Genomic DNA, 24728 nt, shown 5'->3' with positions numbered 1-24728 from the left:
TATCTGAGGCACAAACAATGCGTCTTCAAACTCTTTATGGAATTAGGACTCTTTATGTGGGTATATAACTATACTATAACTTTATATTTTCATTTATTTTTAGGGTTTGTAGAAACAGGAGCTATCATTGGTCCTTTGATTGGACTTTTGTTAGCATCATTCTGTGCAAATGTTTATGTTGACACTGGATCTGTGAACACAGGTAATTCAATAAAATTTATTTATAGTGTCTAGAATACACAAATCACCTCCACTTATGTTATCACAGGTCATTCTTGCTTTAGTGGGTTCATGTGTGCCAACTGGAGTAAAGGAGTTTAAATAATTTTTCAAATATTTCAAACCAGGGGGCAGGAAAACAAATTAAAATGTTGACCTTCTGGCTTAAAATCCAGTGCTCTTTCTATTGTGCCACAACTATGTTTCCTTTTCTCAAGAGATATAAAGACAACATAGGTCTGAATTTCTTTTATTTTTTTAATTTTTTATTTTTTATAAACATATATTTTTATCCCCAGGGGTACAGGTCTGTGAATCACCAGGTTTACACACTTCACAGCACTCACCAAAGCACATACCCTCCCCAATGTCCATAATTCCACCCCCTTCTCCCAAACCCCCTCCCCCCAGCAACCCTCAGTTTGTTTTGTGAGATTAAGAGTCACTTATGGTTTGTCTCCCTCCCAATCCCATCTTTTTTCATTTATTCTTCTCCTACCCACTTAAGCCCCCATGTTGCATCACCACTTCCTCATATCAGGGAGATCATATGATAGTTGTCTTTCTCTGCTTGATTTATTTCGCTAAGCATGATACGCTCTAGTTCCATCCATGTTGTCGCAAATGGCAAGATTCCATTTCTTTTGATGGCTGCATAGTATTCCATTGTGTATATATACCACATCTTCTTGATCCATTCATCTGTTGATGGACATCTAGGTTCTTTCCATAGTTTGGCTATTGTGGACATTGCTGCTATAAACATTCGGGTGCACGTGCCCCTTTGGATCACTACGTTTGTATCTTTAGGGTAAATACCCAATAGTGCAATTGCTGGATCATAGGGCAGTTCTATTTTCAACATTTTGAGGAACCTCCATGCTGTTTTCCAGAGTGGCTGCACCAGCTTGCATTCCCACCAACAGTGTAGGAGGGTTCCCCTTTCTCTGCATCCTCGCCAGCATCTGTCATTTCCTGACTTGTTGATTTTAGCCATTCTGACTGGTGTGAGGTGATATCTCATTGTGGTTTTGATTTGTATTTCCCTGATGCCGAGTGATATGGAGCACTTTTTCATGTGTCTGTTGGCCATCTGGATGTCTTCTTTGCAGAAATGTCTGTTCATGTCCTCTGCCCATTTCTTGATTGGATTATTTGTTCTTAGGTCTGAATTTCTTTTAATCAAATTATTATTTATATGTAATTAGAGTTTATAGTTATTTAATACGTATCTGTTTATAAAGTCCCTACAGGAGAGGACAGAGAACTAAAATAATTTATTGCTAGGCAATATTGTAATACCACCTATCATCAGACAAATTTCATGAATGTCTAAGTTGTTTACAAATTCTATACTTGGATAAAACCTGAAAACTGTAATATTAATAATTTTTTATAGCTCATGCAGGAATTTGTGACAAGCTAATAAAAATGTGTATATTTCTTTACAGATGATCTGACCATAACTCCCACTGATACTCGTTGGGTTGGTGCATGGTGGTTTGGCTTTTTGATTTGTGCAGGAGTGAATGTGCTCACTGCCATTCCTTTTTTCTTTCTGCCCAAAACGCTTCCAAAGGAAGGACTAAAGAATAATGCAGACATCATTAAAAATGAGAAAGAAGAGAAACAAAGCAAAAAAGTCAAGAAGGAAAGGGATGGAATCACTAAAGGCAAATATAGAAATTCTAAATACCATATAATTTACTTTTTTTTTTTTTTAGAGATGTGTCTATATTTCACTTTAACACTGTATCATGCTAGGGTGCATTAAGATAATTTGTCATTAATAGTCAATAGTCAATAATGTCTAACAAGTCTGAGTCTTCCTGTGCTACTACTTGGAAATAAGTGATATAATTTGGAAGCCAAATTATCTGTTATCAACATAAATACAAAATCTTATGTTAATTCAGGCACTAAATAAATAAACTCTCATTTGCCTTTAAAAAAATCCTTTTTTATAGAGAACATAGGTCTAATTAAAAAGAATACAAATGGAGAACAAAAGGAGGAAAAATATATACTATTGCAAATAAATGTATAGTTCTGAAACAGTAACAACAAAAAATGTTAGCTTAACTATGAGCTTCCTCCAAGTTAAGGCAGAAAAAGAAAAGAGAGGTCACAGAACTCTCTATACTTGATAGAAAGAAGAAGAATTCTCAAAGAGAAAGTGTTCTCCGAGTGACACACTGTAAAAAAAGAAAAACTTATCATATGATGTATAATGCAAGCACTATGGAACAACATAGTTTTTCAGCAAATACAAGTGTGTATTTTATAGAACAGTTTTTTTTTTCCCCTTTTGGATACATCTTCAATAAAATCTCAAAGAATAATTTACAGTGTTTCTATGGGAAACTAAGCTAAAGTAATCTAAGTATTTAATGTTCAAGAACACTGATTCCCAAACTGGTCCATATATTGGAATTACCTGGGAAATTTTTAAAAAATACTGATGCCCAGAAATATTGTAGTACTCCCGGGAGGTCCGATTTAATTTGTATGAGGTATGGCCTGGGCCTTGGAACACTAAAAGATTGTTCATTTAGAAGGTGAAGAGAGATTCAGTCTCCTTATCTGTAAAATGGGTTAATAACAGTACTTATTATTACAGAGTTGTTGTGTGAGAGTAAAAGGAGTGCTGGCACATATTACTATTATTACTGCTACTAGTATTAGTGTTATTACTGTTGATGATGCTACTTCTACCATCACCCATAAATTATAATACCAGTTTACACAGAATTTTTTATTAACAATTACACATTCACTTAAACTGTTATTAAACATAATACTTCTCAGATCATTTGAAGCCAATTCAGAACCTTTCAAAATTCTCAGAGTGGTCATGATTATACTCGCAATTCCTTCTGAAAGGTTGATACGGACTAATAGAAGATTTTAACATAGAATATTGTGATCTGCAAGATCAGTTTTCACAAGTAGGGAACAGCTGAACTTAGTATGCGACATATAGAAAAGAGATTTGAACTACTGAGACTTATCTACTAGAACAGAGATGTCAACAAACATGGAGAACTTAAAAATCTCCAAAGTGCTCTGAGCACTTCTCACCTGCCATGTATTTTATTCATAAATAGGAATTCTACAGCTACAATAGGTTTCTTTGCATTAAGCTATGCACCCTTCTCTCTCTGAATTTATTTATGGATCCTTTGGATTCCAGCCAATTTATTGGGCAAAAAATGTACAGTAAGTAAGGAAATCAAGACAAAGAATGTGAAGATAGGAAAAGTGAAAAGTAATTATAGGTGAGACTTTACCCCTAAAATGGTGGTAGGATGAATTTGGAACATTTCCAAGAAATGGGTCACAAGTTTGGCCCTGAGCTGTGTCAGTCCATACTGACAGCAGCAAGTTTGGGTTATATCATTTACATAATCCTAAGTAAGTACCAAATGAATCAAGATCTCAGAGAGTAGAACCTGGGAGTTTATATTTTAAAAGATCCCTAGGTGGTTTCATTGTGTGTCCAGTATGAACTACTGGAAGGACCAAACTGTCATTCTGAGGAAGTAGGAAAATACCTGGCACTTGAGAAAATTATATACCATAAATTTCCACATATTTTAAATGGTCAGGAACAATAATATCAATATTTGAGTGTGAACTTTATCAGGTTGATCTCCTTCTAAGCTTTAAAAAACAGAACAAACATCTTTCATTTTAGGCAATCTCTAGAAAAGAGAGGATATTAGTAGAAGGAAAAAAAGAAGAAAAAAAAGCAACTGGTATGAACACAGACAATATTTGGATTATGTTATAGTTTTTCCTTAAGACACAATAGTGACTTAGTGATGGTAAAACAGTTGTGTTCTGCTCCCTGCACAGTCAGCTGCATTACTGACTTGCAGAGGGTAACAAAGTGATATAACTTTAGCTTTCAGGAGGTAACAAAATAAAGCAAAGCAAAACAAAAACAAGTATGTGCACCATAAACGAAAAACTTAATTTGAAGGGGAGGTTGGTGTTTTAGAAAAAGTCATTTTCAAAATGCAAAGTCAAGCTAGTTTAACACTATTGTCATTCTTTCATTTCAGATTTTTTACCATTCATGAAAAGTCTTCTATGCAACCCAATTTATATGCTTTTCATACTAATTAGCATTGTACAGTTCAATGCATTTGTTAATATGTTCACCTTCATGCCTAAATATCTAGAACAGCAATATGGAAAATCATCTTCAGATGCAATCTTTCTAATTGGTATGTTTATTCTTCTATCAGTAGCTCCTCCCTCCCCCCCCTTTTTTTTTAACCATGAAAGGGTAAACAGTGTGACGATGATGGGTCTAGCAAACTCCTAAACTGATATATGTGGAGATGTTTCTGTCTCTGGCGCATTTCCCCCTGCCATTCTCCAGGGAAATCAACAAGGAAGGGAAGGAAAGAAGCCAGGAAATCCTGGCTTTCTTTTCTGGTCTTTCTCCAGTCAGAATGCAAATTCAAAATATTTTTGGAAATCCTGGGGAATGTACGGATTAGAGATAATTTTCAGAGAAGCAAACCATTAACATAAAAAGGAAAACAATGTTAATTCGTTAGGAATCTGAGTTTTACTCTTTTAACTCCAGGTTATGAATTCCTGAGTTCCCTGGGCCCTCTGGTGGTTTGAGGCGTCTTTACAGCCCAAGCATTCTGTTTCTCCCAAGACCACACATTACCTCCAGTGGCTCTCTTCCACCTTGGCTTTCCCGTGAGAGCTTTTTACTATTTTGAAAAGTGAATTTCCCAGACTGCCTGCAGCCTTATCACCCAGAGTGCTTGTTAAAAGTTCAGATACCTGGTGCCCACCTCAAACATACTAAATTAGACAATCTGGTGTGGTATCCTGGAATGAATTTTTAACCAGTCTCCCAAGAAAATGTTGATGGGATTCACTTACCCTGGCATTGTAATGATGCAACCGAGCACTGTCTTTTCCTTTTTCTTGATATTTCCCCCTTTTTCTAGGGAGAGAGACATGAAATGTAAACGTACTTGACAATCACAGGCTCAGCAATCTCCCAAAGTATCTTGAACTAAGTCAAATTCTCAACATCTAGAGTTGGTATAAACAACCGCAAAATTATATTAATCATAAACTAATGACCAACTTTGACTTGTCACTCCTACCTGAACCATTAGAAGGAAATGTAGAATATGACCCCTGCATACAAGAAATTTACAACCTACTATAATTAAAGGAAGAATAGTGATAACAGTCTTCAAAATACTTTGACATTGTCGGGCATTTAAAAATCTCTCTGTACGTAATTTTATCTCCATTTAGTTAATATATCCTAACAGATGTGAGATTATATTTAGTTAATATAATGTGTTAGGATTCAGTTATGTTGGATGTGAGCCCATTGTGGAAACATATAAAGGTGATTGAGACTTTATAGGTAATTCTTAATACAACCTAAGGCGTGATATATATATATGATATATTAACTAAATGGAGAATAAAATTCAATCAGCTTTCTTCACTGTGAGTTGGATCTAAATGATTTCTTATGTAAGACATATTAGATAAGTGTTATCATATTTGTTCTTTTGCTAAGTCTCTTTGTAAATAACATTTTATTTACATTTATAGGCATTTATAACTTACCTCCAATATGCATTGGATATATAGCTGGTGGTTTAATTATGAAGAAGTTCAAGATTACTGTCAAACAAGCTGCCCACATAGGATGTTGGTTATCTTTAATTGAGTATCTTCTCCATTTTTTGTGTTTTCTCATGATCTGTGATAATTCTTCAGTTGCTGGCATAACCACCACTTATAAAGGGTATGTTGTTTTCTAATGAATACATTTCTAATGTTCATCTAACATTCATAATGTTCATTCATTTCTAATGAATATAGTTAATAATGTATTTTATTCAATGATTACCCATGACCAGATCATTAGCTAATTAGAATTCACAACAATAATCCATGTTCTTTATCTTTTCTCCATCTATCAATTATAAGCCTAGTCCTCCAGGCTCTAGGCTTATTAAAGAGGTTGGGAATATATCATAGGGTTAGTGAGTTTATAACCACACGTGTGTGTGTATGATACTAATAGATATTAAAGTGGATATCAAACAAACTACCAACAGTTTTAGGTTGTATTAAGATATATGATCCATATACTTTATACTTTCATAAGCAGGTAAAATTAAGAATTACCTATAAAGTCTCAATCACCTTTATATGTTTCCACAATGGGCTCACATCCAGCATAACTGAATCCTAACACATGATATATTAAGTCATATGTAAATTCACACATTTCATTTGTCTAATTCTGTCTCTATCATTGAATAATTTTGGATATGTATTTGAGGGTTAGCTGAATTTATAGGAGGGTTATGCAGAGTAATGTTTTCTGTTGACTTTTGATAATACATCCTAACAGATGTGAGATGATATCTCATTGTGGCTTTGATTTTTATTTCTCTAATGACTGGTGATATTGAGTATCCTTTCATTTCCTTATTGGCCATCTGTATGTCTTCTATGGAAAATTCTCTGTTTAGTTCCTCTGCCCATTTTAATACTTGGTCTTAGTCAAAAGGCTTTAAAATGATCCTCTGCCCATTTTAAAATCAGGTTGTTTGCTTTTTTGGTATTGGATTTTATTAGATTTTAGTTTTTGGTATTGAGTTGTATTAGTTTTTAAAATATATTTTAGATATTAATTGCTTAACACCTATACGATTTGCAAATATTTACCCCCACTTCATAGGGTGTCTTTTCATTTTGTTTATGATCTCCCTTGCTGTCTGGAAGCTTTTTAGTTGATGTGGTTCCACTTATTTTTGCTTTTGTTACTTGTGCTTTTTTGTGTCAATCCAAAAAATCATTGCCAAGATTGATGTTAAAGAGTTCACTCACTACATTTTCTTCTAGGAATTTTATGGCTCCAGGTCTTAAATTTAAGTCTTTAATCCATTTAAGTTTATTTTTTGTGTATTGGGTAAGATAGTGGTCTAGTTTCACTCTTTTTATGTGCCTGTCCAGTTTCCCAACATCATTTATGAAGAGAGTATCCTTTCCCCACAGTAAATTCTTAGCTCTCTTGTTGTAAATTAACCATATATGCATGGTTTATTTTTGGGTTCTCTATTCTGTTCCATAGTTTTTGTGACTCTTTTTTATGCTAATATCATACCGTTTTGATTACTGTAGCTTTGTAAAACAGTTTGAAATCCAGAAGTGTGATACTTCCAGCTTTGTTATTCTTTCTCAAGATTGTTTTGGCTACTTATTTGTGGGTTCATACAAACTTTAGAATTGTTTTCTTATGTTAATGAAAAATGCCAGTTGTACACTGGAATCTGTTTAGGGATTGCACTGAATCTGCGGATTGTTTGTGGTAGTGTGGACATTTTAGCAATATTGATTCTTCCAGCCCATGAGCTTAAAATATCTTTCTATTTATTTGTGTCTTCCTCAGTTTCTTTCATCAATGTCTAATAGTTTTCAGTGTACATATTCTCACATCCTTGGTTAAATTTATTCCCTAAGTATTTATTCTTTTGATGCAATTATTGGATTGTTTTCTTAATTTCTCTGCTAATGTTTTGTTGAGGCTGAGCTTTACAAGGTGCTAACCATGCTCTACTGTTGGGACAAGGTTGCTGGCCAGGCCTTCTTCAGGAGAGAGGCCTCTAGCTGTATCCCAGAGTTAGGTGGTGCTAGAAACTGCATCCTCTGGTTGGGTAGAATCACTATCCATGTTCTCTCATCAGGTGAGGCTGCAAGCTCTGTTCCATGATTGGGTAGAGTCACTGAATAGGTTCCCTGCCTGAACAAGGCTTCACACTGTGTTCACTACTACTTCGGGTAGTGCCAAAGGCTGGGCTATACTGCTGGGTGGTGCTGGGTCTGGGCTCTGAGGTTGCCCAGGGTTACTGTTCAGGCTTTTTGGTTATGTGGGGCCAGAGGTTACATTTAACAGTAGAGCAGGGCTATTAGCTTGGCTCCCAGACTGAGAAGGGCTATAGGATGGACTCTGGCTTAGGTTCTCTGGCCAGGCTTTCTGGATGGGTAAGACTGGAGGCTGTGCTCAGTAGTTAGGTAGGTCTGTGAGTTTGCTTCTCTGCTCAAACGGGGCAGTTGAACTGTCTCCACGGCCACCATGGCCTGTTGACTAGGTACCCAAATCAAGCAGAAGTGCCAGCTGAGCTCCTTGGCCAAAAGGAGCCACCATTCAGCTCTGTAGATGAGCTGTACCACAGGCTGGGATCTGTACTTGGTTAATGCTGCAAGTAATACAGTCTGCCAAGATCTGAGTGCTGCTTGCTATAATCCCTGTCCCCTTTCTCCTTCTTTATCTAATTCCTCATAAGTGAGGCCTGCAGATTCTCCCAGTGATCCTCGTGAGGTGAGACCTGAATGGGCCTCCTGGGAAACATCTCACAATGCCAAGGGAGCTTGATGTCCACCTTGGGTTCTCTCTTCCCACTGGCAAAATTGTAGACCCAGGGAGGCCTTCCCAGTGTGGCGTTATGCTGAGCTGGCGGTGGGGCAATTTGTTTAGAGTGCATCTGCTCCTTGTACCATTCCAATGTGGTCTCTGTAGGTCTTCATGATCTAGGGGGGTACTTTAGCTTCACCCCCAGGTTCTGGGATTTTCACTAGGGTATCTTATCTATGGATAGCTGCTAATTGGTCTTCTTAGGAGGGAGACTGTTCCACAACAACAACCTACCTTGCCATTTTGGTGACCACTGCACATACTTTATACTAGGAGAATGTATTTGTTTACTCAAGTAGTTAGCTTTCTAAAGATAAATGTACTAGCTGCATTACAAATTGAACTTACAGATTCTGATCTTCAAAATTGCGTTCAAGCATAAGATCTCTTGTTACTACCCTATGGATCAACCGCAGGGATTTGGTCATCTTCATTTTTGTGTTCAAATAATGCCTGAAAAAGCACCTTCTATGTGATAGGCACTCAGTTAATGCCTTTAATGCCTGTTTTGGCTATTTCTTTATCTGAAGAAAATCACTGAAAAGTGGCTATGTGGTCACCAAAGCAGATATTTTTTAATGCCAGAGCTTAGTACTGAGTCCACACATGGATAGTGGGACACACATGGATAGTGGGAAGATTCCTGTTTCTACTTTGGGGAGGAGAGGAAATAAAATCTTGGATTAAGATGAAAAGAAGAAAAAGAAAATGCTCTAGTAGTCTTTCAACATTCATGCATTATTTTAAATCATTTCAGAATGCAACAAGATTTATATGTGGGAAATACCATCCTTGCTGATTGTAACAGGGATTGCAACTGTCCAACTAAAACATGGGACCCTGTGTGTGGAAACAATGGTGTGTCATATATGTCAGCTTGTCTTGCTGGTTGTGAGACATCTGTTGGAGCAGGAATAAATATGGTAACACATTCTATTGGTCTTTTTACAGAACTTTGGTTTTATGCATTGCATTGAAAACTTCAACATGAACTGGGTCCTCATTTGATAAAAGTAAAATTGAAGTCTTTCTGAATGTTCATTTAATTTACTTTTTATTCCATAAATCTTATTTTAACTCCATAATGTCTGACCACTAATCTTTTTCTTTAATTTTTTTGAATATAGTGGGCACTGATCACTGATCTCTAATTTTATAGCAGTAATGTCACTACTCAGATAATTCATTTTAAAAATATTCTGGACTAAAATATTTTTATCATTGAGATGAAGTTGGTGGTTTTTATTTCCATTATCTGGCTAATTGCTTTGCCATTTTTTTTTCTCCCTTTCTATATTTTTCACGTTCTGACAGCTTTTTAAGAAGATGGAATTAGCCTTTTTTTTCTTTGCCTAAATAATGTTATAATATTTAAAATGTTGGTTGGTGATAAAGTAAAACTTTCAAAAATTTTTCATAAAATTCTTATGAAAACCTGGAAACATACAAGAATTTTTAAAGGATTGACTTTACTCTGTTTTTTTGAAATGAACGGTATTTTTTGAAATAAAGCTTTATTTGTAAGTATCTAAATATTTCCACTGAGTGTTCTGAAGCCAACTTTATTATACTTCCTGTTGTAACAAAACAGTATATATTTTTAAAAGACATGACTTTAGAATATCTGAGCTATTGCAAATTTACTTCACATATTTAGAAAGAAATGCATTTTTTTCTTTTTTTTTTAAGATTTTATTTATTTATTTGTCAGAGAGAGAGAGAGAGCAAGAGCAAGCACAGGCAGAGTGGCAGCAGAGTCAGAGGGAGAAGCAGGCTCCCTGCGGAGCAAGGAGCCCGATGTGGGACTCGATCCCAGGACGCTGGGATCATGACCTGAACCGAAGGCAGCTGCTTAACCAACTGAGCCACCCAGGCGTCCCAGAAATGCATTTTTCTAAAACCTCCTTTCCATGTCTTGTTTTATGCTATAATCCTGATAGGGACCATAATCGAGATGAGAATAAAGGGAATAAATAGTCTCCATCCTGATCTGGCTGGCTATATAGAAAATATTTGTGATTTGTGTTCAAAATTTTACTTTCTTAAATAGGATAATATATTATTTTCACACAGGTGTTCCAAAATTGTAGCTGCATTCAAACATCAGGAAATGCATCTGCAGTTCTTGGACTGTGTGACAAAGGATATGAGTGTTCCATGATGCTTCAGTACTTTTTAATCTTGTCAGCAGTTGGCAGTTTCATTTATTCTTTATCTGCCATACCTGGATATATGGTTCTCCTAAGGTACAAAAATCATTTTCTTTATTTGGATTCCTTTTTGGCCCTTTATTAAGGTAATTTTTTCTCAGAAAGCCACTTGGAGCCTATGTTATCTAAGAATTCAGTGCTTTCATGTATCACTTAATAAAAGTTCTACATCAGGCATTGTTGAATTTCACAAAATTTTATAGTTCAGGAGTATGAATATTCACCTTTCAGAATTTCTCTTCCTAACTTTTCCTTTATTTTTTGCAGTTAAATTATGTGAACCTCTTATTGTTTAACACAAAAAAAGACATTTATATTTTAGTATAAGCTGTATGAAATGGTCATTTCAATAGGTAAAGAGTAGTTGCCTAGCAGTCATTTTATATGGCTCAAGCTATAGGACATCAGAGTGTAAAGCTGTCAGAAGCCTTGGTGTCACCAATTACTATCTAAAGGACATTAAACGGGTCACTTAATCTGAGCTTCATTTTTTTAAATAAAAAAATAGGTGTAACAATAAATGTTCAACTCTTCTTACAAGTCTATCATGAGAGACAAATGATGAAGGGCTTTCTCAAACTAGGAAACTGCAGAACTCCAGTTCAAACTTCGGTGTCATACACATGTGTTCATTGAATTCCTGCATTCTTCATGCCTAGTAAACAATCACAGATATTCCTAGTGAACAAAATTTGCATTTCTTTCTCTTTTCTTCGTATTTTATTGGAACTTAGAGGCAGAGTTAAGATAATTACGATTCTCAGTGCAAAGCACATTATTCTCATAGGCTGGGACAAGTTTTCATTCTTGTTTTATTTTGCTTTTTTCATTCCATTTTTCACTTCCTCTTACCATAGGCACCCACATAAATATGATAGCTATATGATCTTAAAGGTCCTTTGTAAAATGGACCTTTGTGTCCATTGTCCTTTGTAAAATGCTAAATTTTTTTGTTGGTATATGCTTTTATATTCACACAGGAGCTGTTGTGCTGTAAATCTTGTTTTGGTTCATAAGGCACAGGCATACAAAAATTCACAAAGTACTGCTAGTACTTATGAGTTATTCTCACACCTTTACTGCGAGGGAGTTCCTACACTTACAGCCTCACAACACTTGGAATTATCTAACTTTTGGACTTTGACCACTCCAACAGGTCTAGAATGGTAGTTCACTGATGTTTTAATATGTGATTTCCTGATTCAGTGTGTTTAAGCATCCTGTCAATTTTTTTTTTTTTTTAGCTCTAGCCTTCTGCTTCAAGATGGTTGTTGATTTTCTTTGTCCATTTTCTGTTATATTTCCTACACTTTTCTTGGCAATTTTGATGATTCCGCTTAAATTATAAATATTAATATAATATTGTTTACAGGATACAATTATCTCTTAGTCTCTCATCTTTAATTTCTCCACAGTATCTTTTATGAAATTAAATCCTAAATTTTGTCATATTGAAATTTATCATACTGAAATTTATCATACTGAAATTTCTTGTCTTAGGATTTTTATGTTGGGGAGTCATATTTTAAAAGTGTTTTTTCATTCCTAATTTATATTAACCTAAATTTTATCCTAATATTTATAGTTTCACCTTTTACATATGGTTCTGTAAACCACTGAAAGTCTATTTTTATGTGTGGTATAAGGCAGACAGATGTTCAGTGTTATTTTTTCTCCATATAATAAAGTAGTTTTCCCAACATCAGTATAAATAAGAGGGCCCTTCTCTATTGATTTGTGGTACCACCTTTATCATATCTCATGTGTTAATATTACATGAGGCTATTTTTCACTTTTATTCTTATTTCACAGTTTTGTCTGCTCTCATACTGGTACCATATTGATTTTATTACTTTGATATTGTGTATGTTAATATCTCATATGGTAACTCTTTCTCACCCACCCACAACTGTCATCTTTACTCTTTCTACACACACATATCCAAATATATACACATATATAAGATTATATCATTCACAAGTATAAACATATATATATCCACATATATCTACACATGGATATGGATGTTTGTATGAATACATACTGGTATGTATTTTATTTGTAATGATAAGTGGCCCTATTTTCTCTTATATTTTCAAGTTGGTTATTGTTAATTTAGATAGATGCTGTTTATTTTTTGAAGTTTAGTTTTTAATTTAATTTTTCCTGTTATAATAATTTTTTTATTTTGTTAGGCTTTCTATATAGAAAGGTGTACAAATGTGGAGAGTTCTATCTCTTCGCTTCTAAACCTTTACACATCTTAGGCTTTTAAAATTTTCTTATCATCAACTTGGACCTCCAAAATTATGTTAAATGATAGTGGTGATTGAAGTGAGAGTGGTGATAGTGAGTATTCTAATCTTAATGGAAACCATATAAATTTTTCCATTATGATACTTGCTGTAGATTTTCAGTATATAGTTTTCATATAGTTTCTAAGTCTTTAATAATCAAATGGGTACAAAACTTTATTAATTGTATTTTTCTGCATCTATGATTCTATAATTTTTCTACTCACTATTTTTAGTGTAGTAAAATAAAACAGTTTTTTTTTTATAAACTGATTGCATGGATGAGAAAAACCAAGTTATGGTATATTTTTATATATACACTACTTAAACACTACTTTTTGCTTAAACACTACTTTATTTAAAATTGTTATATCTATCTTGACAAGTAAAACAGACCTACTATTTTTTTATTCTTTTTCTGCTTTGGAATCATTTGAGACCCCACAAAATGAATTTATAAATTTTCTTTTTTTTTAATTTCTGGAACTACTTATATTAAATATCTATCTGTTGAAAGTTACATACATCCACCGTAAAAAATATTTATACTTTGGACTGATTTGGACAGTGATATTTGATTATTATTTCCACTTTTTCAATGTTAGTGTATATTCACATTTTCCATTTCTACTTATACCTGTTGTATGCTTGTTAGTGAATACGTGTTTATAATGTTCTTTTATCATTCTGATATTCTCTGCTATATCTAAAAGGTTTACTCTTTTTTCTTTCTTTCTTTCTTTATTTTTTATTTATTTATTTTTTTAAAGATTTTATTTATTTATTTGACAGAGATCACAAGTAGGCAGAGAGGCAGGCAGAGAGAGAGGAGGAAGTAGGCTCCCTGCCGAGCAGAGAGCCTGATGTGGGGCTCGATCCAAGGACCCTGGGATCATGACCTGAGCCAAAGGCAGAGGCTTTAACCAATTGAGCCATCCAGGCACCCCTTACTCTTTTTTCTTACGTATTTTTTTGTTCCTTCATCATTTTTTTCTTGATCATTGTTGCCAGAGGCATATTTTTATTTTGCTTCTTTTAAAGAATCAGTTCTCATTGTTAATCTTTATTTCATGTATTTCTGCTCTTTTTAATTTTTTTTCTTTTAGGTTTGTTCTGTTGTTCTTTATCTAACTATTTGAGTTTAATACTTAGATCATTTGTTCATTTTGACTGCTACAGATGAAACTACACATTTCCTCCCAACTATTACTTATTTATGCCTCAATTAGTATTTTCTTTGAAGTTTATTTTGAACTATTTTGCAGTTTCTGTTATGATTTGCCCCACCAGACCAAAGCTTATTTATTAACACATTATATAATTTTCATATTGTTTAGAACTTTCTATAGATATACGTTTATTATTGTTATTTCATTTTTATGTTTAGAGAACATAATCTGAAAGATTACAGGTTGGGAAGGTGGATGTCAAGGCTTTCTTTGGGGCCTAGTGCATTTTTTGAGTACTTCACGTTTTTCTGAAAAGAATAGGTAACTTCCGCATTTTGAGTATCAGTTCTCAGATCTTTTGAAGTAAAGTACTTTATTATTGAAATTTTGTAAATGTAATTCATCAGTTTTTCAGAGATAGGTGTTTAAATCTCTAAATATTGCTTTGGACTGAAGGGCACATGTTGTCCATATTGTAGAATTTAACCCCCAGGTTTTTATTAATATACTTGTGTTTTTCTCTATTTTTGTGGAATTTCCCTGGATCTTCTACCTTGATGGTAAAGGGGCACAACATCAATGCTATATGACAGTTTAAATAATGATTTCAATTTCTCTCAGCATTTTTGCATGATTTGCATGCTAATTTTCTTACTATAATTCTGTCAGTTTTTTAAAATTATGTTCAGTTAGCCAACATATATAGTACATCATTAGTTTTTGATACAGATTTCAACAATTCATTAGTTGCATATAACACCCAGTGCTCATCACAACATATGCCCTCCTCAATACCCATCACCCGTTTTTTTTTATTTTTAAATTTAGTATTTGGAGGTTATATTGTAGGATTATATGCTTCTGGTCATTGTACTTCTATTATTAGCGTCACTAAATTCTCTTTATCTTTTAACTATTTCTTTCAAGGAATTATACTTTGTTTCTTATTAAAATTGCAGTTCTTTCTTTTGGTTCACTGCTCCTGTTACATCTTTTCCTTTCCCTTTATTTTCAGTTTTTAATCTTCCTTTATGCTTCATAGATAATCTGTAGGTATGATTTTATCATCTAAAATTGGTACAGGGATGCCTGGGTGGCTCAGTTGGTTGGACGACTGCCTTCCGCTCAGGTCATGATACTGGAGTCCAGGGATCGAGTCCCGCATCGGACTCCCAGCTCCATGGGGAGTCTGCTTCTCTCTCTGACCTTCTCCTCGCTCATGCTCTCTCTCACTGTCTCTCTCTCAAGTAAATAAATTAAAAAAAAAATCTTTAAAATTGGTACACTTAACCCATTTATGTATTTTATAATTATTGTGGCAAAGCTCTTTTTACTATTTTACTTAATACAGTCTATTGATTTTACATTCTTTTTGCTTCTTTTTTTGCTTTCCATTGTACAGTGGAACCCCTTATCTGCAAGGGATATATTTTAAGATCTCCAGTGGATGCCTGAAACCATGAATAGTACCAAACCCTATACCTATCGTGTTTTTCCTATATATACATAATCGTGATAAAATCTAACTTATAAACTAGGTACAACAAGAAATTAACAATAATAACTAATGATGAAATAGAATAATTGCAACAATGAAAGTTAAGTGCATGTGGTCTATCTCACTATTATATCATTGTGCTGTATTCACCCGTTTTTTGTTTTGTTTTTTTTTTTTTTTAGATTTTATTTATTTGACAAAGAGAGAGAGAGCACAAGTGGGAGAAGTGGCAGGCAGAGGGAGAGGGAGAAGCAGGTTCCCAGCCGAGGAAGGAGCCCAATGTAGGGCTCGATCCCAGAATCCTGGGATCATGACCTGTGCTGAAGGCAGACAGTTAACTAACTGAGCCATCCAGGTGCCTCTGTACTCACCCTTTTTCCTCCTGTGATGATATGAGATGATAAAATGCCCACATGATGAGCTGAAAGGAGGTGAATGACATAGGCACTGTGATACAGGGACTGTAACATTCAGCTGCTTTTGATCTTCCAGTCCATGGACCATCTGCTTCTAAACTGCGGTTGGCTGTGGGTGACTCAAACCACAGAAAGTGAAATCACAGATAAGGGGGAACTACTATGTATATTGGATGTTCTGCTACTGCTTTGAAAGCTGTATCTTTCAAATGGTTAAACCTGATTATTGAAATTCTTAACTACATTAATGTTTTATTTATCAACTTCAAAACTTTTTAGTACTAGTATCTACTCTCTAATAAAACAAGTACCTAATCAGATTCTCTTCATGTCTCTATTTTCTTCCCCCATCTCTTGCCAGAACCATATTGTAGAATTTAACCCCCAGGTTTTTATTAATATACTTGTGTTTTTCTCTATTCTTGTGGAATTTCCCTGGATCTTCTACCTTGATGGTAAAGGGGCACAGCATCAATGCTATCTGACAGTTTAAAGAATGATTTCAATTTCTCTCAGCATTTTTTGCATGATTTGCATGCTAATTTTCTGATTCTTGAATTCTAGAAATTACCAACACCAATCAATGAAAGTGATTACAATAACACTATGTTATTATCAACACAAATCAATGATCGTGTTCATAGAACAATTTAAACTGTTCTGACAGTTTAAATAATTTCTTTGTTATTAGTATTTCATGCTTCTGTGAGATCATTAAGGGCTATATTAGAGATAGAGGGGAAGGAAAAAATTTTCAGTAAAATTTAAATGCCCTAATTTCTATATTAAATGGAAACCGTAGGACTAAGGGGATCATGCTAGGTCTCCTGGCTTTGTTAACTACCTTCTGAATAAATCACTGATGTTGTCTAAGTAACCTATATGTCAGAAAGATAATGTCTAGGTCAAATTATGAGATTTTTCAAATTTAGTAAAATACTTACATTGAGAAAATGCCAATGGTAAAAATGGTAAAAATGTATTGTATGCCTTTGTGAAGAAAGCAGATTTTATTTTCTCAGCTTCGAGTTAATCAGGGAAGGGAAGGGAATGCAGTGGACTTCTCTAAGTGAATTCTTTGGGGAGTTAGCCATGTTGATGCTGGAGTGAGTGGGACACAAAAAGGGCCACTGGGGAATTGTAGTCTCCATTTCTACATACAGGAATTTCAGGCAACAGTGCAAAAGCGGTGGAACTTTTGGAGAAAATGGAGAGATCTGTGTGACTCAAAACAGTACCAAATCACAGAAAATGTGTTTGCTTTGGATTTCTTTCTTATATTCCTTTGAAAATTTTTATTTCTGCTTTCTTTCTGCCTTACATTTACTTATACAAATTCTTGGCTTTTCTGTATTTTGTCAATACAAATGACTTAAATACAATGAGGGTTGCATAGTTTTGTTTTTAGTCTGAATGTTTAATGAAGAACTGCCATGTCAATAAGTGGATATTGGCATAGAAATTGATATGAAATATTTTCTTCTTTGATAACTCTCTGATAGAAATGAATGAGCAAAAAATGATGGGTAAAATGCCAAGGACCAGAAGTAGAGGTCCTCTGTAGGCTATATACTAGATAATTATTCTTGAATAACCAAGACCTGAGCATGCAAAACAATTTTCTAGTGCCCAGTGTGTTACCAGCATACAAAGAGTTAAAAAAATAAAACTATGACAGTGTTTAAATCTCTACTTCTATTTTATTTGTGTATTTACGTATTTTTTAGGTGCATCAAGCCTGAAGAGAAGTCTCTTGGTGTGGGGTTACATACATTTTGCACAAGAGTATTTGGTAAAAAATCATTCTTTTTTCCAGCATCAGACCATTATTAAATACTAAGTAAATGAAATTATTCTCCCAGAGTAATAGTCTAGCAAATATCTCTTTTGCTTGCAGCACTTTGTAATTTAAATGAGAATGTGGTACAATAAGACATGGAGAAGCTCCCCCTTTTACTTGAAAAAGATCTATCTGAACTTAATTCTATTTTTCATCTATTAGAAGATTTGAAAAGCAAATGAACAAAAATGCCTTGTTGAAGTAAAATGTATACATGATCGGTTCAAAACACTACAGGAAAAAAATATAAAGAATCATTAATTCAATGTTTTTATACATCAATAATTTTATGCTGCATTTATATATTATATTACTTATCTTTTATAATTTAGAAACTTTATTACAAAAGTACTTTCTAATTTCTAAAAATAAAACAGAACATTCTATTCATATTTTGTTAAATTTTATTTGTTCTACAAATAGAGAAAATTAAAATGTTTCCAAACAAAATAATGTGCCTTAATTCTTTCCTTGTTGATGGATTTTTCCTTCTGCTCTCTTCAATTGTAGCTGGAATTCCTGCACCTATATATTTTGGAGCTTTAGTGGATTCCACATGTTTACATTGGGGAATTTTGAAATGTGGTGAGTCAGGGGCATGCAGGATATATGATTCTACCAACTTCAGGTAAAGATAATACATTTTTTGAAGAATTGTTTTCTAGGTGCAGACTGTGCATAAAATAGTACCATTTATGTGTAACATTTTCTTTGTCAGATACTAGACTACTTTGGGTTGTGTTTCCAGAATATATATTCTTTTGTTATTATGAGTCTGATTTTAAACAAAACTCAAAATAATATTAATGTGTTTTTTAACAAACACTTCCATTTCACTCTATTTTCGTATTTCTTTTTCATTTGGAGACCTGAACTGTTGAATTTGTATTAATTTCTCTTGACAGGGCAGTTCGAAAACGTTTTCATTTACTAAAAAACAATGTAGCATTCTTTAAAACTCTCTAAGGTCTTCTGTTGATTAGTAAAAGGATCTATGTGAAGAGTTGTGAAGGGTGCAGACAGCATGAGACTCACGTTTTCATCAGTTCTCTGTTCCCCTGAAGCTCTGCAGGGGTAGAGTGGAGGTGGGCCCAGGCACAAACTGTGCACAGAATGTGTTTGCTTCACAGTTGAGAAACCCCAAAGTCCCCTAATGTAGATTGGCCTAAGCCTGCTGCCAGGATTCCTGTTGATAGCAGCCTTAATTAAATGCTATCTCAGACAAAATAATTATATTTGGTACCAAACTCTGTGAGGTTAATTAGAGTAGCCGATAAAGTGTACTCATGAGAACATTCACCAGATGTTAATATTGCTTAGAAATAGGAGATGGGCATTGTTGGTAGACAGTTCTCCATGAGTCTCTTTTACATTTCTGCATATCTTGTTAGCAGAGGCTTCTGCTGTGGACTATCTTCTCAAGGATGTTTGAGTAATAAATGACCTTGGAAGATTTAAGTGAGGTTTATTTTCTATAGAACAGAGTTTGCTGTCTAAGATGTTAAAAATATTAACTCTCTCTAGGGTAAAGGTTGGCAGATTTGCTTGTAGCCCACTTAAAAGAATAGGATTTCCTTAACTTAGGGATCCTTAGCCATGATCCAAACCTACTGTGTGCACAAAATCCATGTGGTCTCTCACTGTGTGATTCCTTTCGGACTTGAAGGTTAAGGAAAACCAACCTGAATTTGCAGCTTTTGTTGATTGTTGTACTGTGCGTAAAAAAGTCCTGTGTCTCTAACCTGGAAATCTTGTATCTTGAATCAGCATCCATGCAACTGGGGCAGACTAACTTGTTAGCTCAAAATCCAGGTAAAATCTAGAACTCTTTTGTAGTTCTTAAGAACAGAAGTACTGATTAAATTTTACCAAAAATGTAAGGATATAAGAATAGCCACTTACATTTATTCTAAGCTACTTAGAAAGGAAGGAAAGGATTAAGGAAAATTCAATGGAACTAAGAAATAGAAAAATAAAAGCATACAAAATAAATTAAAAAAATAAACCTAAATATATCAGATTTAACAATAAATGTAAAGCAAATGAACTTGCTTCTTAAAAGATAGTGACTTTCACGTGAGTTTCAGTGTTTTCAAAATTCTAGCTATATGTTATTTACAAGACACAACCTAAAAAATATATGTGAGGAATGTTCAAGATAAAGGTCAGGAAAGATATACCAAGCAGGTAGTAAATCAAATTCCTGTGGCTATATTAATGAGTCTGAGACAAAGAATTTAAAATGAAAAGGATTGGGGTACCTGGGTGGTTCTGTTAGTTAAGGATCCAACTCTTGATTTTGGTTCAGGTCTTTATCTCAGGGTCATGAATTCAAGCCCTGAATTGGGTTCCATGCTGGGTGTGGAGCCTACTTTAAAAAAATGAAAAATTTTAAAAAAGTGAAAAAGATTAATAGAGTTAAAGAAGGATATTACTTCATAATAAAAGTAACACTTTATCAATAATATATACCAGTAATCAACCCATATATATCTATCAACTTAATCTCAAACATATAAAACAAAAAGCTCACAAAATTACAGGAATAAATATAAATCAGAATGGAAAATTTCAACAAACATTCCCAACAAGTGAATAGAAAATATAGACAAAAATTATTTAGGATAGAGAAAAGTGTGAACCACCAAAGATTTTCTCCAGCCTATAATAAACATTTATTACAACTAAGTCTAATGCCACAAAGTTAAAAAAAAAAATGTTGAAACCAGTTTAGGTTATTGATTTACATTCTGGGAAATTATTTTTTTCAGTTCACCAATTCTCATTTTAATTAGGTTGGCTTGAAATTTATTACATACTTAGGATTCCTTTTATTATCTCAATGCTATACATTTATTCTTTCAACAAAAATGAATGCTTAAATAATATTAAAGATCAACTAACAAAGTATACACCTCAAAAAAAAAATTCTAGGAAGAGAATGGAGGAAGTGTCAGATATAAGAATTTATGGCTTAGAATTTCCTGGTATTTGAGACATGAATTTTCATATCAAAGATGAAATATGAATAGAATAGAATAGAATAAATATAAGTGGACATACTAGAGTAAAATTACAAACTTTCAAGATAAATAGAAAGAACCTGTTATGAAATAAATAGATGGCTTACAAAGAAATAGCAATTAGACCAATAGCAGATAGGTACCAGCAACAATAGAGCTTAATATCTCTGATCCTTATTTCTTTGGGTTTGAGTCAAAAACACAAGCCACATAGCAAGAAATGAGCAAATGTGACTATAAATTTTTAAATTTCTTTATAATAGAAGACACTGTTGATAATGAGGAATGTTGGTAATGAGTAAAAACTAATGAAGAAAACTTTTGGACAATATCTACTAAATTGTGTACTCTACAACCCTGAGACATATTTTAGAGAAACTCTTGTTCATGTACACAAGGAGACATAAAAGTTTTATTGCAGTATTGTTGATATTAGAAAAAAGTTAAATAATATAAGTGTCCAATATAGACCTGGATTAATACATTGTGGCATGTTCACAAATTGAAATGTGGTGCAAAAAAAAAAAAAAGTAGAACTGTAGAACTGTGCATATGAGCATAATTTTAAAATCAGGGACTAAGAGAAATTTTCAAAATAAAAAGTAAAGCATATGCCAATTATTTAAAATGTAAAAAACATATAAATTATATATGTTATTAATATATACTTTGTAAAACTGTACAAATAAACTGGAAAGAAAATCCATAACATTCAACATAGTATTACATCAAGGGAGGGCTAGAAGATAATATCATAGGGCCACACATGGGATTTTAATATATTAATATTTTCTTTTGAATGGACCTAAAACAAAAATGGAAAAATTTAATCATTTTGAAAACCTGGGTGGTAAGTGCAAAAATATTAGTTAATTTATTTTGTCTGCATTCTTGAAGTGTTTCATAAGAATATTTTAGAAGTAAAAAGATGAAACTAAAAGATGGTAAAATTAATAGACTATATACCATAGAGGTCATAAAAAGTAAAACACTGTTTTTTGAAAAGATTAAAATATAATAATAACAGTTATCTGGAAAGACAGAGAGGAGACACAAATAAACACTAAGAGGAATATAAAAGGATAGATACAGCAATTCGGAAACATTAGAGAGTTTTCTAGATGAGTATACCATACAAAATTTTACTATATATAGAAAACATGAATATTTTCATAGCTATTTAAAAACATGAATCATTTGAAAATTCCCATTCTCCAAAGGCACCAAGTCCAGATTCTTTTAAGGCAAGTTTTACAAACTTTCAATGAACCAATGATTTCTGCACAAAACAAGTTATTCTAAGAAATGGAAAAAAAGAAAATTTTCCAATTCATTTACAAAAGTAGTACAATCTTGATATTCACATTAGACAAATTCAGTAAAAGGAAAAAGTTCAGGCTAATTTTACTTATAACTATGCATGCAAATATTCTAAATAAGAAATGAACAAATCAAATCTAATGTATAAAACACTCACTAATAGAGTTTATATTAGATATTCAAGGATGGTTCAATATGAGAAAAATCTATTAACCAAATAGATTAACACAGTAATGGGGGGGGTGAGATCTTTGATATTCTGCTAACTATATGCAGAAAAATAATTTGGTCATACTTTACATATTCATAATTAAAACTTTGAGCAAATTCAGAATAGAAGAGGAAGTTCCTTAACTTGATTAATGTCATCAAAAAAACCCCACAGAGTAGAAATCACAATTGATAATGATTTCTTTGGGAGCATTCTTAATTAGATATTGGGATAAAACTGCTATTGCTGTCAGTATTACATTTAAATTAGAGGTTCAATTTAATGTAAAAAGATTTTACAAACCTAAAATATTAGAAAAGAAGAAAATAAGTGTGAATTTTCTGGATGAAAAATTCCAAAAAATAAAATTTAACAAACATTAGAATAAGTGAGTTTTAAAAAGTTGCTTATATAAAATTGACATGCAAAATAATTAGCTGTTATTGTCCTCATGGGAACAAAATATTAATAATTAAAGATATGCAATACTAGTTTGTATTCACCACACTATGTAAGATTTAATATGTTTTAACATTTTTTTGATAGATACATCTATCTTGGTTTGCCATCAGCTCTAAGAGGAATAAGCTATATTCCAGCCTTTTTAATCCTAATTACTTTGAAGAAACGTCGTCTACCTGGTGAAAATGTCTCTTCAGGAACTGTGCTTATAGAGGCAAAAGTTGCAGGGAAGGAAAATGACTGCAAAGATATGCACCAAAATTCCAAAGTCTTGAATGATGATGAACTGAAAACTAAACTATGATGCCCTATTATATCATGTTTCCCAGAGTTGGAGAATTCACTACAACTTAATTGTTTTTAAAATCAATAGGGATACAGAGGGTAACTTTTTCTTATCTTTACGAACCTCAAATTTTGGTGTCTTTTGTTGTTGTTGTTGTTGTTGCTCAAGATAAAAAAAATGTTCAGTGATGGTATTTCTGAGGCATCCATGACACTTGAGATTTTTCTCAGAGAGACACTTATAATAATTTTCAAAACAGCATATTAGAGCCAGCTTTATTTTTTATGTGAAAATAGCAATTTCTCTTTAAACTCATGTGAAATGAGAGTATATTTCCCATATCGCCTTTTCCAAATGATTCTAAAAATTTCCTATTATAAACATTTATTTAATTCCATCAAACTTCTGATTGATACTGAGGTTATTTAGATACTAAAATTCTTATCTTGCTTACATGAATATTTATTTTATTCAAATGTATCACTTTTGTATGAAAGAAGCCCACACCTTCTAATTCTAGGAATTATTCTTTAACTTTCCCTATTGCTTTCAGACATGATTGTTTTAAAATCAATTACTCATTAATAAGCCATCACTTGCTCACAATTTGTTCCCAGCTTTATTACTCAAGCCCTATATTTGCCCATTTTGTTCAGAATACTGAAAAACTAAGTCAGGTTATTAAAAATCATGTAGCAAAAATTGTTGGATTTTTTTTTTTAAGCAATTCAAACCTGGTGACTAAACTCTGAAAAACAAGTGTCTGAGTCAAAGGATGAAAGGATGATATTAGAAAAACTCTTTAGTATCAGGCATTGTTGAGGGAACTTTTCCCAAATTCAGGAGACCTTCTGAAATCAATGTTTATCCTATCCATGGTGTCCAAAGTTAGAACACAATATAATTTTCCATAATTCATCTTAGAGAATGATGCCTTTAAAAGTAGCTTCTGTTATGAAATTGGGTTAATAAAATTCAAGATACACATTTAAAACTAAATCTACTGATATTATTATTTTGTCATTTATGGTTACAATAAAAGAATGAAAGACTTTTCTCTTTTTTTCTTTTTTTATTGTGTTATGTTAGCCACCATACAGTACATCATCAGTTTTTGATGTAGTATTCCATGATTCATTGTTTGCATATAACACCCAGTGCTCCATGCAATCTGTGACCTCCTTAATACCCATCAACAGACACACCTATCCCCTCACCTCCCCCTCCCTTCTAAAACTCTGTTTGTTTCCTGGAGTCCACAGTCTCTCATGGTTTATCTACCACTCTGATTTCTCCCC

General features: G+C 33.3%; 1 protein-coding gene across 4 annotated transcripts in view; it reads left to right on the top strand.

The window, feature by feature from the left end:
- The window catches only part of SLCO1A2 (solute carrier organic anion transporter family member 1A2), a 117333-nt gene extending 92847 nt beyond the window's left edge, over positions 1 to 24486 (top strand). For 3 of the 4 annotated variants that reach the window (XM_059402695.1, XM_059402694.1, XM_059402697.1), the window contains 9 exons: positions 104 to 202; positions 1671 to 1892; positions 4287 to 4451; positions 5827 to 6022; positions 9459 to 9624; positions 10775 to 10947; positions 18016 to 18080; positions 18639 to 18756; positions 23229 to 24486. In XM_059402695.1, the coding sequence (XP_059258678.1) occupies positions 104 to 202; positions 1671 to 1892; positions 4287 to 4451; positions 5827 to 6022; positions 9459 to 9624; positions 10775 to 10947; positions 18016 to 18080; positions 18639 to 18756; positions 23229 to 23448 (1424 nt within the window). In that variant the 3' untranslated portion in view covers positions 23449 to 24486. The remainder of the gene's footprint in view (positions 1 to 103; positions 203 to 1670; positions 1893 to 4286; positions 4452 to 5826; positions 6023 to 9458; positions 9625 to 10774; positions 10948 to 18015; positions 18081 to 18638; positions 18757 to 23228) is intronic. The other variant, XM_059402696.1, reaches the window with a different exon arrangement.
- Positions 24487 to 24728: the final 242 nt, after the last annotated feature.

Source organism: Mustela nigripes, chromosome 6, assembly GCF_022355385.1.
Source record: "Mustela nigripes isolate SB6536 chromosome 6, MUSNIG.SB6536, whole genome shotgun sequence".
NCBI classification, from domain to species: Eukaryota; Metazoa; Chordata; class Mammalia; order Carnivora; family Mustelidae; genus Mustela; species Mustela nigripes.
The sequence above is the reverse complement of the archived record's forward strand: the minus strand, read 5'-3'. Positions and strand labels throughout refer to the sequence as shown.